The following is a 12,713-nucleotide window of genomic DNA, read 5'->3' on the forward strand; positions in this document are numbered from 1 at the left end:
TAATTTAAAAAAAAATCCTACGCACACGCAGGATCATGGTGATGCATAGCAACAAGAGGGGAGAGTGTTGTCTATGTACCCTCGTAGACCGTTCGCGGAAGCGTTATATCAACGCGGTTGATGTAGTCGTACGTCTTCACGATCCGACCGATCCAAGTACCGAAAGCACGGTACCTCCGAGTTCTGCACACGTTCGGCTCGGTGACGTGTCCTCGCCTTCTCAATCCAGCAAGAGGGGCGAAGTAGTAGATGAGTTCCGGTAGCACGACGGCATGGCGACGGTGTTGGTGAAGAACAATCTCCGCAGGGCTTCGCCTAAGCACTACGAAAACTATGACGGAGGATAAACTAGAGGGGACGGGGTAGCCGGCACACGGCTTGGTGTTTCTTGATCTATCTTGGGTGCTAGCCCTGCCCCTCTATTTATATGTTGAGCCTTGGGGTCGAAACTTGGAGTAAAAGCCTCCACAAAGTCGGTTTCACCCGAAAGGCAAGAGTCCTTCTCGGACTCCAGGGCCAAACGCCAGGGTTTCCGGCGTCTGGACCCAGACACCGGGGACCCTGGAGTCTGGCCCCTGGACTCCGCAAAACTTCCTTTTGCGCTTTCCAAAAACCTCGTGGGCTTTCCCCTTTGGCCCAGATAAAGTGTTCTCGTGCCCAAACATTTCGGGAAACATCCGGAACCCCTTTCGGTGAATTCCGGAACCCTTCCGGAGATCAAACACTACTATTCACATATCAATCTTTACTTCCGGACCATTCCGGAGTTCCTCGTCATGTCTGTGATCTTATCCGGAACTCCGAACATTCGGTTACCAACATACATAACTCATAAATACTATATCGTCAACGAACGTTAAGCGTGCGGACCCTACGGGTTTGAGAACTATGCAGACATGACCGAGACACCTCTCTGGTTAATAACCAATAGCGGGACCTGGATGCCCATCTTGGCTCCTGCATATTCTACGAAGATCTTTATCGGTCAGACCGCATAACAACATACGTTGTTCCCTTTGTCATCGGTATGTTACTTGCCCGAGATTCGATCGTCGGTATCTCAATACCTAGTTCAATCTCGTTACCGGCAAGTCTCTTTACTCGTTCCGTAATACATCATCCCGCAACTAACTCATTAGTTGCAATGCTTCCAAGGCTTATAGTGATGTGCATTAGCGAGTGGGCTCAGAGACACCTCTCCGACAATCAGAGTGACAAATTCTAATCTCGAAATACGCCACCTTCGGAGACACCTGTAGAGCACCTTTATAATCACCCAGTTACGTTGTGATGTTTGGTGGCACACAAAGTGTTCCTCCGATAAACGGGAGTTGCATAATCTCATAGTCATAGGAACATGTATAAGTCATGAAGAAAGCAATAGCAATAAACTAAACAATCAAGTGCTAAGCTAACGGAATGGGTCAAGCCAATCACAGCATTCTCCTAATGATGTGATCCCATTAATCAAATGACAACTCATGTCTATGGTTAGGAAACTTAACCATCTTTGATCAACGAGCTAGTCAAGTAGAGGCATACTAGTGACACTCTGTTTGTCTATGTATTCACACATGTATTATGTTTCCAGTTAATACAATTCTAGCATGAATAATAAACATTTATCATGAAATAAGGAAATAAATAATAACTTTATTATTGCCTCTACGGCATATTTCCTTCACGTCCTATGTGTGGCAAAGCATTTGGTCTGGAATTCAAATGTTCAAAAAGGGTTACATTTGAAGAGTAGGCAACGGAGAAAAGATTAATATATGGGATGACTGTTGGATCCCGAACAGTGCCTCCAAAAAAGTTTTAACAGTAAGGGGGAACCAAGTACTTACTAAAGCGAATGAGTTAATTGATCTAATCATAGGAGAATGGGATGAGATGTTAATCCGAGAGAATTTGTGGCACATTGATGCTGAACGCATACTACAAATCCCATTATTCCATGTGGAGACAGAGGACTATGTTGCATGGCATCTCACGAGGAGCGCGTTTTTTCAGTACGTTCTGCCTATTATAAGCAATGGGAAGTGAATTATGATACAGATGACAGCGGTCTAGCCCGCTTCTCCATGGCGCCCCATCCAGTTTGGAAGAAGTTGTGGAGTTTGAGAGTGCCAGCGAAGGTTAAAATTTATATCTGGAGATGCTTGCACAATGCCATCCCATGCCGGAGTATCCTTATGAATCGCCATGTTGGAAACTTGTCCCAATGTCCATACTGTACAGATGGTGCGGAGGACTTAGCCCATATGTTGTTTAAGTGTGCAAGGGCGCAAGCAGTTTGGGAAGCTTTGGGAATCGCAACAGATATTAACTTTTCTTCATTGGCTGATCGAGCAGGTTCAGCAGTCTTGGAGTTCATTTTATGTGATGATTCTTATCGGCGACAATATTCTGGATTCGTCAAGCTTCCAGAGCTCATATCAACAGTTTGTTGGTTCCTGTGGTGGCAAAGAAGACAGTTCGTGCGAGGGGAAGAAATATTGACTCCAGAATGAACAGCGCCGGCGGTGGTTGCCCTAGCGATTAATTATGTGCGCGGAGCACAAGCTAAATCTACACCCAAGATCAATAGGTGGCCGACGTTCCGAGCAGGACAACTTGTCCTTAATGTCGATGCTTCATTCACAGAGGGCGATTATGCTGGGTCTTGTGATGTTGTCATCCGTGATCACCAGGGATCTTTCATGTCGGCATCCACAGCGAGATTAGAACATGTAGCTGATGTGTTCACGGCAGAAGCAGTAGCTCTGCTTGAAGGACTGAAGCTAGCAAGAGATACGGGATGCAATAACTTGGTGGTCAGATCGGATAATATCACGGTGGTGGATGCACTTAGATTCAATGAAAGTTATTCTATGGTAGTAGCGCCGGTTCTTGATGAATGTCGTAGTTATCTAGTAGATTTCGGGAGGTTTACTATTGAGCATTGTATTAGAGAGTCAAATTATGTAGCTCATGAGCTGGCTAGATGGGGACATGCTAATAATCCATCTCGTTGGATTGATGCCCCACCTGATTTCATTATGAGTCTGCTGGCAGACGATATATCCGTCATTTGATTAATAAAGTAAGCTTTCCCGTCAAAAAAGAAAAAGAAATTGTATGCAGCTTGTCGGAGTAAAAGTTGCATTTGAATTTGAACCAACGGTAAATAAAAGGGTCACCTTTAAACACTATGTCGTACCAGGCTTTAAAAATCACACTAGTCACTCACCTCTTGAAGCAAGATCTATAAAATCGCTGAATAAATATTGCCTGAAACATCGTCCCACATAGCACAAGCTTGCAATCAAAGATATTTGATGGGCTAAGATTTGACATGAGAACCGTCTTCCTTCCCCTTCTCTTTGTTTGCTCTCACGAGTCACGACAGGCGAAAGGGAGGCGACTCGTGTGCCATCGCTCTCTGTCAGCCGCTCCGGCAGCGGGGCGATGGGGGAACCTTCTCATCTTATTCATCGCGTGTGGATAGGTTAGGGCTAGGTTTTCTGTGGTATGTTGTTTTGGTTTCAACGGTTATGGCGGCGACGCTGAATAAAGGTGCTCCGGATCTCTTCCCTGTGGCTTGGGTGCGGAAGTCGTTGGTGGATCTGGAAACAGGTTTTTCAATCGAGGCAGGCATGGCGGCGACCACTGCCTTGTGGTTCGTTTTCTACTCTAGCTTCGCTGCCGCGGTGATGCGTGCTCCGGCGTCCCTGTGGAGCCTTGGAGCTTTTACAGGAGCATTGCGCCGGCGGTGCTGCGACTGCAGATATTCGTCGATGGCCAGGTCCACGCCAGATTTTCCTCTCTCTCGATCGCCGGCAAGAGAGGTGATGTTTTCATACCGGTGGTGCCCTGATACAATGCTTCTTCGGCGTGTTGGTTCGTGTGGACTGAAGCTGTCAACTTCCCGCTCACGAAGATTGTCTTTTGCTTTGGACTCCTTTGGTGAATCTGCCGGTATTTCTTCATACGAACTCAAATTTTGACGTTCTCGGGCTTATTGGATTTGTATGAACGATGCTGATGCACCTGTAGTGTTGGATATTCAAATTGAGCACTTTGCAAAATGTCATACTTGACACTCCAAAATGTGCAAGTCTGGTACCTGAAGGTCCTCCTTTTTTTTAATCTCAATCTTGACCTTTTCATCGTCCTTCGTCCATGATTTCTCACCTATAAACACAATAAACAAAGAAAACTATAAAAACCACAAATTATGTAATGGACATGTAATTGGCTTGGTAGGACATGATATACGGAGACAATATGCAACAAAAATGAGCTCCCAAAATGCGTACAAAATAGAGCCATCAACATGGAAATATAATAATGACTATATTATTGCCTCTAGGTCATATTTCCAACAATAATACCATCATAATATTGCAGAGGTAGCGCCTTAAAATCATACTGGAATTCATGATCATTTGAGCGCAGTCCATTTACAGCGAGGAATAACTTGAGTGAGAGCAGATGCCCACCACCAGCTATACGGACCTTTTGCATCTTAGGTAGTGGTTCTTGTCCTACTAGTGTGTTGCCAAGCGAGCACTGACCAAGGAATGAGAACTGCCAGAGTCCACTGTATGCTCAGCTATCTGACAATCTACGCGAATGGCACCATTTGTTGTTTCCGCCTCTGCTGACAAAACCTAAGTTCAATATTGCTGCCCTCACAATCAGCGTTGTCAACTGAATTTCTTGGACAATATGCAACTGAACAGTAGTACTGCACTTCGCCACAGATGAAGCAAATCCCTTTGCTCTTCGGTAAGCCTTCAATGTTGCCAGCTTGTCATCTCCAACAGGGCTGCTCTTGAAATTGTCATTTCTCTTTGGCTATCCAGGAATTCGAGTGCTGGCTTTCTTGCTCTGACAATAAGATGAAGAAGTAACACTGGACCGACGATTGGGCGAATAAAAGTCAGCATCAAACTCCTCCATCTCCTCTTGCACAACAGCAATAGGATACGCAGCATCTAAATCGGCGGGCCTTTGAACAACAACAATCACACGAACATTGTATTTTAAACCATTTAAAAATCTAGTCATACAATGGAGCATATCAGGATCAGGATCATAGGCTGTCAACTGGTCCATAAGTTCAGAAAACTGTCCAATGTATTCTTCGACAGATCCAGTCTACTGAAGACGATGTTGATTTCGCCCAAAGCGATGAAGCACAGGAGGACAGAAATCCTCCCGTGATGCTCTAACGAACTTATGTTGAACAGAAGAAAGCCAGCGTGATGCTGCTCCCGCAAACTACATCACCGCTACCGCGATCCATAGATACGGATCAGTGTCGAACATTTCAAAGTAGTCGACACACCTAGTTTGCCCAGGCAATGTGTTCAAATGTTGGTTCAGCTTGTTCAAACACACTCCATCCTCCGGAAACATTCTATACCTAAATTACATTACAAGGTAACAGCCATAATTTACAAAGCTGTCAAAATCTGGCGGTTTATAATCAAAAGCTGCTAACTAACAGGCTGTACTCTACTTCTACATTTCTCAGACCAATATTCAAACTTCTTTGACTAAACAGGCAATGGAACTTGGGATAACTCGTATATACAAGCACAATGTAGGATTTCCATGTTTTCAGTTAGATTGGAGTTCTATGATTATATCATTATGTAGTCACTTCGGATCAAGGGCCGTAAGGTGCAGCTCGACAAATTAACCGCAATATAACTAGGGATCAACATTATATATGTTCCAGCAATCGAGTATCCATGGTGGAGCCATTGAATCATCCATGGTGCGCATCCCAACGGCCAGGTCCACTCATACCTCAAACCCAATGACGCCGTGCCTTGAACTGGATGATAAAAACAATAAGGGCAAAACATCATTAGAGATTTAGAGATAACTGCACTTGGCACAAGTATACAGCAACATGGAACCAATCGCGATAGTTCATCATTGCTGCAATGCATGTAAGATGCGTATAAATATTTATGGCATGGTTTGCTGTTGCTGTTCCTAAAGGGGTCCTGTAGATTCCTTGCATATTTTTTTCCTGGGAAGGTTTGCATTTGATTGTATCCTGTCAAGAGAACACGGATGAGAATATACTAGTATGAAACTAAGTTCGTTCCACATGAACATTGCAAATGGAGGCGCAAAACCAAGTTGTTCCAAATGAACATTGTAAATAGAGGTGCGACTGATCAGCGAACCGGGGAACTAGACTCAAATGTCCTTGCAATACTGCAAACTAAGCAGAGAACAGCAGTTGAAAGTAACATGGACCAGTTGGTGAGCTACTGAACAACAGGTGCATGCACAACTATAATTTCTTCTTCATATCGAACTGCAGTGCGGTCTCGTTTTGTTCTTCAGAAAAGGATGGTGCTCTGGTTGAGCCTTTGTGAAGCTGTGGTTTACCATTCAGCAATGCATCTTTTTTTTTTTGGTAGCGTAGCTGCACTGAGTTAGCATATCTATTGTTTTTTCTTGAAAAATAATGTCATTTTGTTCACTTGGTAGACGATTAGTGGTTCAGGGGTGAATTTGCCCTGTGCCTAAATTGAGTTACAAGGTAACAGTATTGAGCAAGAAAGAGTAACTTTTTCTCTTCAGCAACTAATTATTACGAATGCGCTATGCATTGAGAAGGTAAGCCATACCAAGCAAAGCAGTCAATCGCCCAGGCAATGTGTTCAAATGTTGGTTCAGCTTGTTCAAACACACTCCATCCTCCGGAAACATTCTATACCTAAATTACATTACAAGGTAACAGCCACAATTTACAAGCTGTCAAAATCTGGCGGTTTATGAGCAAAAGCTGCTAACTAACAGGCCGTACTCTACTTCTACATTTCTCAGACCAATGTTTCTTTGACTAAACAGGCAATGAAACTTGGGATAACTCGTATATATACAAGCACGATGTAGGATTTCCATGTTTTCAATTAGATTGGAGTTCTACGATTATATCATTATGTAGTCACTTCGGATCAAGGGCCGTAAAGTGCAGCTCGACAAATTAACCGCAATATAACTAAGGTCGGCATTATATATGTTCCAGCAATCGAGCATCCATGTACTGAGCAACAATGAGTAACTTTTTCTCTTAGCCAAGTCATTATTCAAAATGCATGGTTATGTAAAGGTTAAATGGAGAGCTTCTTTCGGATCTTTCAGAAGACAAGAGCAGTATGTATTTTAATACCAATAACACTTATGCCGAGTATTCATTTCAAAGAATGTAATTCCAGTAAATGAAGGTCATTAGTTAATGCAGAACTAGTAAACATTTAGTCTGCCAGCACTGGTATTAAGACTTCATCTGCCTAAGTTTGTTATTGTGCTCCTGCCAAAAAACGTAACTAGGTCCTCTATCAGAAGAGCCCCAGGGTTACAACTATTTCGAAATCATCAACGCGTCTTTCAAAAAAAAAACAGGTAAATCTTGGCGTTCCCAAGTATCAATGCAACTCCTTCTGCAGACATATCTTGTACTACGAAGTAAGAAGGCAACTTGCCATCATTCAGACTTCACACATGATGAACTCATCATTTAAATGGTTCCAAAACTTCTCCAGTACCAACTCATGGTGTTTACGGAACTTTCCAGTACTAACTCAGATGTTCTATGCATTCTTCAGATATTACAGAATATTGCCGCAACTTACCCAGATGTATTCCTTACACTTCATCAAGTTCATTTAGTATGGATAAGCATTTATTAAACCAAGGAACATGCCAGTAACTTGCACAGTCCGGCAGTTGTGAACGCAGTCTTGGGAATGTCTTTTCATCAGATCTTCAATTGGCACCACCAACTTCATAGAAAAGGACATTCTAAAACACATATCATAAGTAGACCCATATCCTTGAAAACTTTCAACAGCTAGAATATCACAAGAAAAAGCTAGTAACTCTGCAACAACTTCTTGGTCAAAGGTGGAGGTCTGGCTCAGCTCAGTGAGTAACTTTGCGAGCTTCCTTGGTCGTATCTCAGTGTCAAAATCTCTTCACCAGCTGCTTCTCGGCGTGATTGAATATGTAACGGCGTGTATAGTGTGTGGCACTGTTTGCTTTACCGACAGCTCTCGGCGTGGCAGTCTTAACGCTTCTGAGGGCAATTCTTGGCTATGTGGCCTTCTTCATTGCATCTGAAGCATGTAAACACTCGTGTTGGACACCTCTTGGCCATGTGCCCTTCCTGACCACAACTAACACAGTAGACATTCGATTTAGGCTTCATTTCTGATGATTGGTTCTGAGGGCAATTCTTGGCTGAGTGGCCTTCTTCATTGCATTTGTAGCATGTAAACACCACTGTTGGACATCTTTTGGCCCTGTGCCCTTCCTGACCACAGCTAACACATCGAACAACTGATGCCGGCTTCATTTCTGATGATTGGTTCTGACGGCAATCATTGGCTGTGTGGCCTTCTTCATTGCATTTGTAGCATGTAAACACCACTGTTGGACAGCTCCTGGCCCTGTGCCCTTCCTGACCACAGCTAACACATTGAACAATCGATGCCGGCTTCATTTCTGATGACTGTTTAGCAGTACCAGGGTCCTGTTCTTCCAATACTTTGGACATGTTTGAGGATGTAGGTATAGTGCTGCTCTCTTCTAGTTCTTTTGACGTGTTGCCAGATATAGCTCCGAACCTCTGCGGACACATACGGGCATAGTGGCCTTCTTCCCGGCATGTATAGCACATCTTTTTCTTCCCTTTTGTTTTTGTTTTACATGTTCTAACCATTGGACTAGACTTGTTGGGGGGCAGTACTTTTGCTTTTGAGGGGCAACATCGATCGTATAATATCGGCTTCATTTCTGATGATTGTTTAGCAGTACCAGTATCAGGGTCCCATTCTTCTAATTTTTTGGACAGGTTGGCGGATGTAGCTATAGTGCCGCTCTCTTCAAATACTATGCACAGGCCGGGGCTGTTCTGAGGACACTGAAAAGCAAAGTGACCTTCTTCACGGCATGTAAAGCATATTGTTGTGCTTGCGTTGTATGCGGTGACTATTGGACTAGAGTTGTTGGCGGTCAGTACTTTTCCTTCTGATTTTGCAGAACACTTGGCAGGTGTAGATGATGGGTTGCCTTGTTTTGATAGTGCAAGCCGCAGAGCAGCTTGGAAGTTGTCTCTCTGACCCTTAACTGCCTCAGTCAATACTGAATTCAAGGGGCACTGAGCAAGATAATGATCCTGACATTCACAAATAAAGCATTTAACTTCGCTCAATCGGCACTCTCCATCGTCATGATGCTCGTCGCAGCTTGAGCAACTGAGACCATGTGTACTGGTACTATGCCCTATCTCTCCACAGCGGGTGCAAGCTCGATTCTCCGACTTGTTCTGCTGGCAACACCACATGCTACAGTGGCCATTTTTGCCACAGACTGTGCAAATGATTCTGTGCTCTTGATCCTTGAAACGGCACTTACTACTGTAATGTCCTTCCTTGCCACAGACCAAACAAGTGATTACCCCGTTCTTTTTGTCCTGAAGGTACCTACTTTCTACATCTTGTTCGTATGGGTTGAATGTCAGAAAGAACTGACCTCCTGAAACATGGAAATCATTCCTCTCTGGTGAGGGGGTGAGTGAACCACCATTCCGTGTAGGCCACTCTTGTGAAGAGTGGCCTTGGTACCAAGAGGGATGGCATGCGATGTGCTCTGTTGTGCCGCCTTCCCATGGACTTGTATGTTGGTTACTGCAAAAGCGGAAATCATTTTGCCTCCCTAGCGAGGGGGTGAGTGAAGCACCATTCCGTGTAGGCCACTCTTGTGAAGAGTGGCCTCGGTACCAAGAGGAATGCCATGCGATGTGCTCTGTTGTGCCGCCTTCCCATGGACTTTTATGTTGGTTACTGCAAAAGCGGAAATCTTTTTGCTTCCCTGGCGAGGTAGTGAGCGAACCATAATTCCATGGTGGACACTCTTGCGAAGACTGGCCTTGGTACTCAGAGGAATGGCATGTGATGTGCTTCGCTGCACCGCCTTCCCATGGACTTTCATGTTGGCTAGTGCAAAAGCGGCGGCTGAGGTCTGCATTAGTCTCCCACTTTCTTTTTGACCCGGTTTCCTGACTCTTGATAGATAACCCATTGGTTTCCATTTGAATTGTCTTCTGACCAGGGATAACAGATAAGAGGGGAAAACATGAGACAAGAAAAATCTAGTTTGAGTAGTAGGATAAAAATGATATTGTAGAAGTCACTGTGTAGATGCACCAGAATATAGCCCAAACAGCTAAACAGCATCCACTGATGTACATGCATACAAGGCCTCAACAATACAGGTGCAAACAATGCCTCAACTGTCGATGTGAAAATCCAACATATCAAGAGAGGGGCTAATCATCAGGTTGCGTGTGTTGGATATTACTGCTAAGAGAGAGATTGTAAGAAGATAACTTTGTGATGTACAAAGCTCCCTCCTTCCAAAAGAAAGAAAAGACTAAACAGGGCAGTGCTTGAGCTGCAGCCAATTGCTTAATGAGCAGTGTGATATATGCTCCCTCCGTTCCTAAATATAAGACCTTTTAGAGATTCCAAATATGGACTACATACGGAGCAACATGAGTTAATCTACGCTCCAAAATATGTCTATATACATCTGTATGTAGTCCGTATTGAAATCTCTAAGAGGGCTTATATTTAGAAATGGAGGCAGTATTTGATAAGATATGGATAAGAAGCAGAAGAAGAAGAAGAAGAAGAAGAAGAAAAGTGGCTGATAAACACATGGTAGGATTGAAGGCCTGCCTAATCAGCAGAAGAAAGAGGGTTCAGTGGGACTGCTCTGCTATGAACTCTTGGAACTCACTCTCTGTTTCCACCCAACGCGCGCACCAAATCAGCTACCTATTCCGAGGATCTAAACGGAAGGGGATTGGATCAACGGAAGATGAGTGAGATCCACGGTGGGATACCTGAGGGGCGTGAGCAGCGGTGAGCAGGACAAGGGATACCGGCGGCGGCGGCGGCGGCGGCGATGGCTGTGCAGCAGCAAGCTCGGGCGGCGGGGTCAACAACCGGAGTGCCGTCTTGCGTTTCGATTCTCAACCTTTGTTGGGGATGGGAAAATAGAAGCAGCAACGAGTAGGGATGACGGATTGAGGAAAGGGTAAACAAGAACACTGTTGGAGCATCTCCGGCCAAACGCCCTCTGTCACGCCTCAAATTAGCTAGTTTGCATTCAAGCCTTATAGCTAGTCTGCATTAGAGTCTTTCATATTTTAACCTTTATATCAAAAAAATCATACGTACTACATACTACGTGCTATCCTAGCTAATCTTCATCGTCAAAGATGTCCACGACAACGGTGTCGGACGCCGGCTGGACGGGCGGGTAGGACGGCTCCGGCTCATCCTTCTCCTGCTCGACCTCATCCATGTAGGAGAGCATCTCTGCCTCCTTCGCGGCCTGCTGCGCCTCCATCTCCTGCCGGTGACGTCTGGCCTCCGCAGCTAACTTCGAGCGGACGGAATCGAGGATATGAGGGGTGCCGGAGCTAGTGTAAGAGGTTCGGATCCGACCTCTCAATGATAAAGTATATTTGATTTGTCTTGAACGTATCTATAATTTTTTATTATTTCATGCTATTATAATATCACTTTTGAATACTTTTTATAGCAATTTTTTTGGACTAACCCATTAATTTAGTGCTCAAAGCGTATTGTTGTTTTCTACATATTTTTGACTTTTCAAAAAATCCATATCTACAGAGGTCAAAATATACCGGGGATTTAATATGATTTTTCCAAGTTGTGAAGATTCTAGAAAAATGCCGGGAGAGGCCAGGGGGTCATCCCAGGCCCCCACGTGGCCAAGCCATGCGACCAAGGGCCCACCCACATGGAGAGGCCCTGTGGGGTCAATGGGCCCCTCGGTCCGAACAATTGCTGGCGTTTTGAGGGTCCGCACTGAAGATGCCCTTAGCGGGGTTTTCCTTGAAAAATTGAACAATAAAAAAAAGAGGCCAAAGATATTTACACATGAATTTGTTTTTTGTTGTTGTGGAGCTCAACTCTTCAAGTATCTCATCATGAAACTTTACACACATGTAGAATACAGCCTTAAGTACTTGTGTATGCTTTCATATATTTTGTAAACTTTAAAAATATGATTTGTAATTCAAAGATGAGCCCTCAAGAGCGCACAGTTTCACACGGCGAGTTCCCACTTTCCATCCTCTGTGCTGTCTACTGATGCCCTGTTACAGACACATATCTAATAATCATAAGTAGAAGTCCGAAATATTCAAGCAAATGAAGGCAGCTCCTTCTTTCTGAAGATAATAGAAGTGACACGATAACTATATCGTTCATCTTCAATGATAACTTGAAAGCAAGCCTTAGCAAGCAAAAGCAGTGAATCGCCCCAGGCGATGGACTAGTGCTCAAATGTTGGTTCTATACCTAATTTTACGCTACTGTACAAGGTAATCTGCTAAGTGCTAATCTGGCGCTTTATAAGCAACTTACAAGCTGTGATAATCTGGCGCTTTATAAGCAAAAGCTGCTAAGTGCTAACTAACAGACTGTACCCTACATTACCATTTTTCAGTTCAAAGCAACAAAACTTGGGGCATACTCATGTACAAGCACAATGTAGGGTTTCCACATTATGTTGTCACTGATAATCAATGATCCTAAAGTGCGGTTCTACAAATTAACCACAGCATAACTTAGGGATCAACATTATACATGTTCCAGCAA

The 12,713-nt window shown here is 44.1% G+C and overlaps 1 protein-coding gene across 4 annotated transcripts in view; it reads right to left on the reverse strand.

Moving 5' to 3' along the window:
• Positions 1–3,237: 3,237 nt before the first annotated feature.
• LOC119298979 overlaps positions 3,238–12,713 on the reverse strand; it is a 10,248-nt gene continuing 772 nt past the window's right edge. The window contains exons 1-3 of one of the 4 annotated variants that reach the window (XR_005146051.1): positions 10,925–11,346; positions 4,109–4,176; positions 3,238–4,032 (exon numbers count right to left, since the gene is read on the reverse strand). Coding sequence is in view for 2 of the 4 variants with exons in the window: in XM_037576296.1 (XP_037432193.1) it covers positions 8,084–10,120 (2,037 nt within the window). In the remaining 2 variants the exon portion in view is untranslated. Of the gene's footprint in view, positions 4,033–4,108; positions 4,177–4,440; positions 5,831–7,504; positions 10,121–10,924; positions 11,347–12,713 lie in introns of those variants that run through there. The other 3 variants (XR_005146050.1, XM_037576297.1, XM_037576296.1) reach the window with 3 other exon arrangements.

The sequence above is a fragment of the Triticum dicoccoides genome, chromosome 5A (assembly GCF_002162155.2).
Source record: "Triticum dicoccoides isolate Atlit2015 ecotype Zavitan chromosome 5A, WEW_v2.0, whole genome shotgun sequence".
NCBI lineage: Eukaryota > Viridiplantae > Streptophyta > Magnoliopsida > Poales > Poaceae > Triticum > Triticum dicoccoides.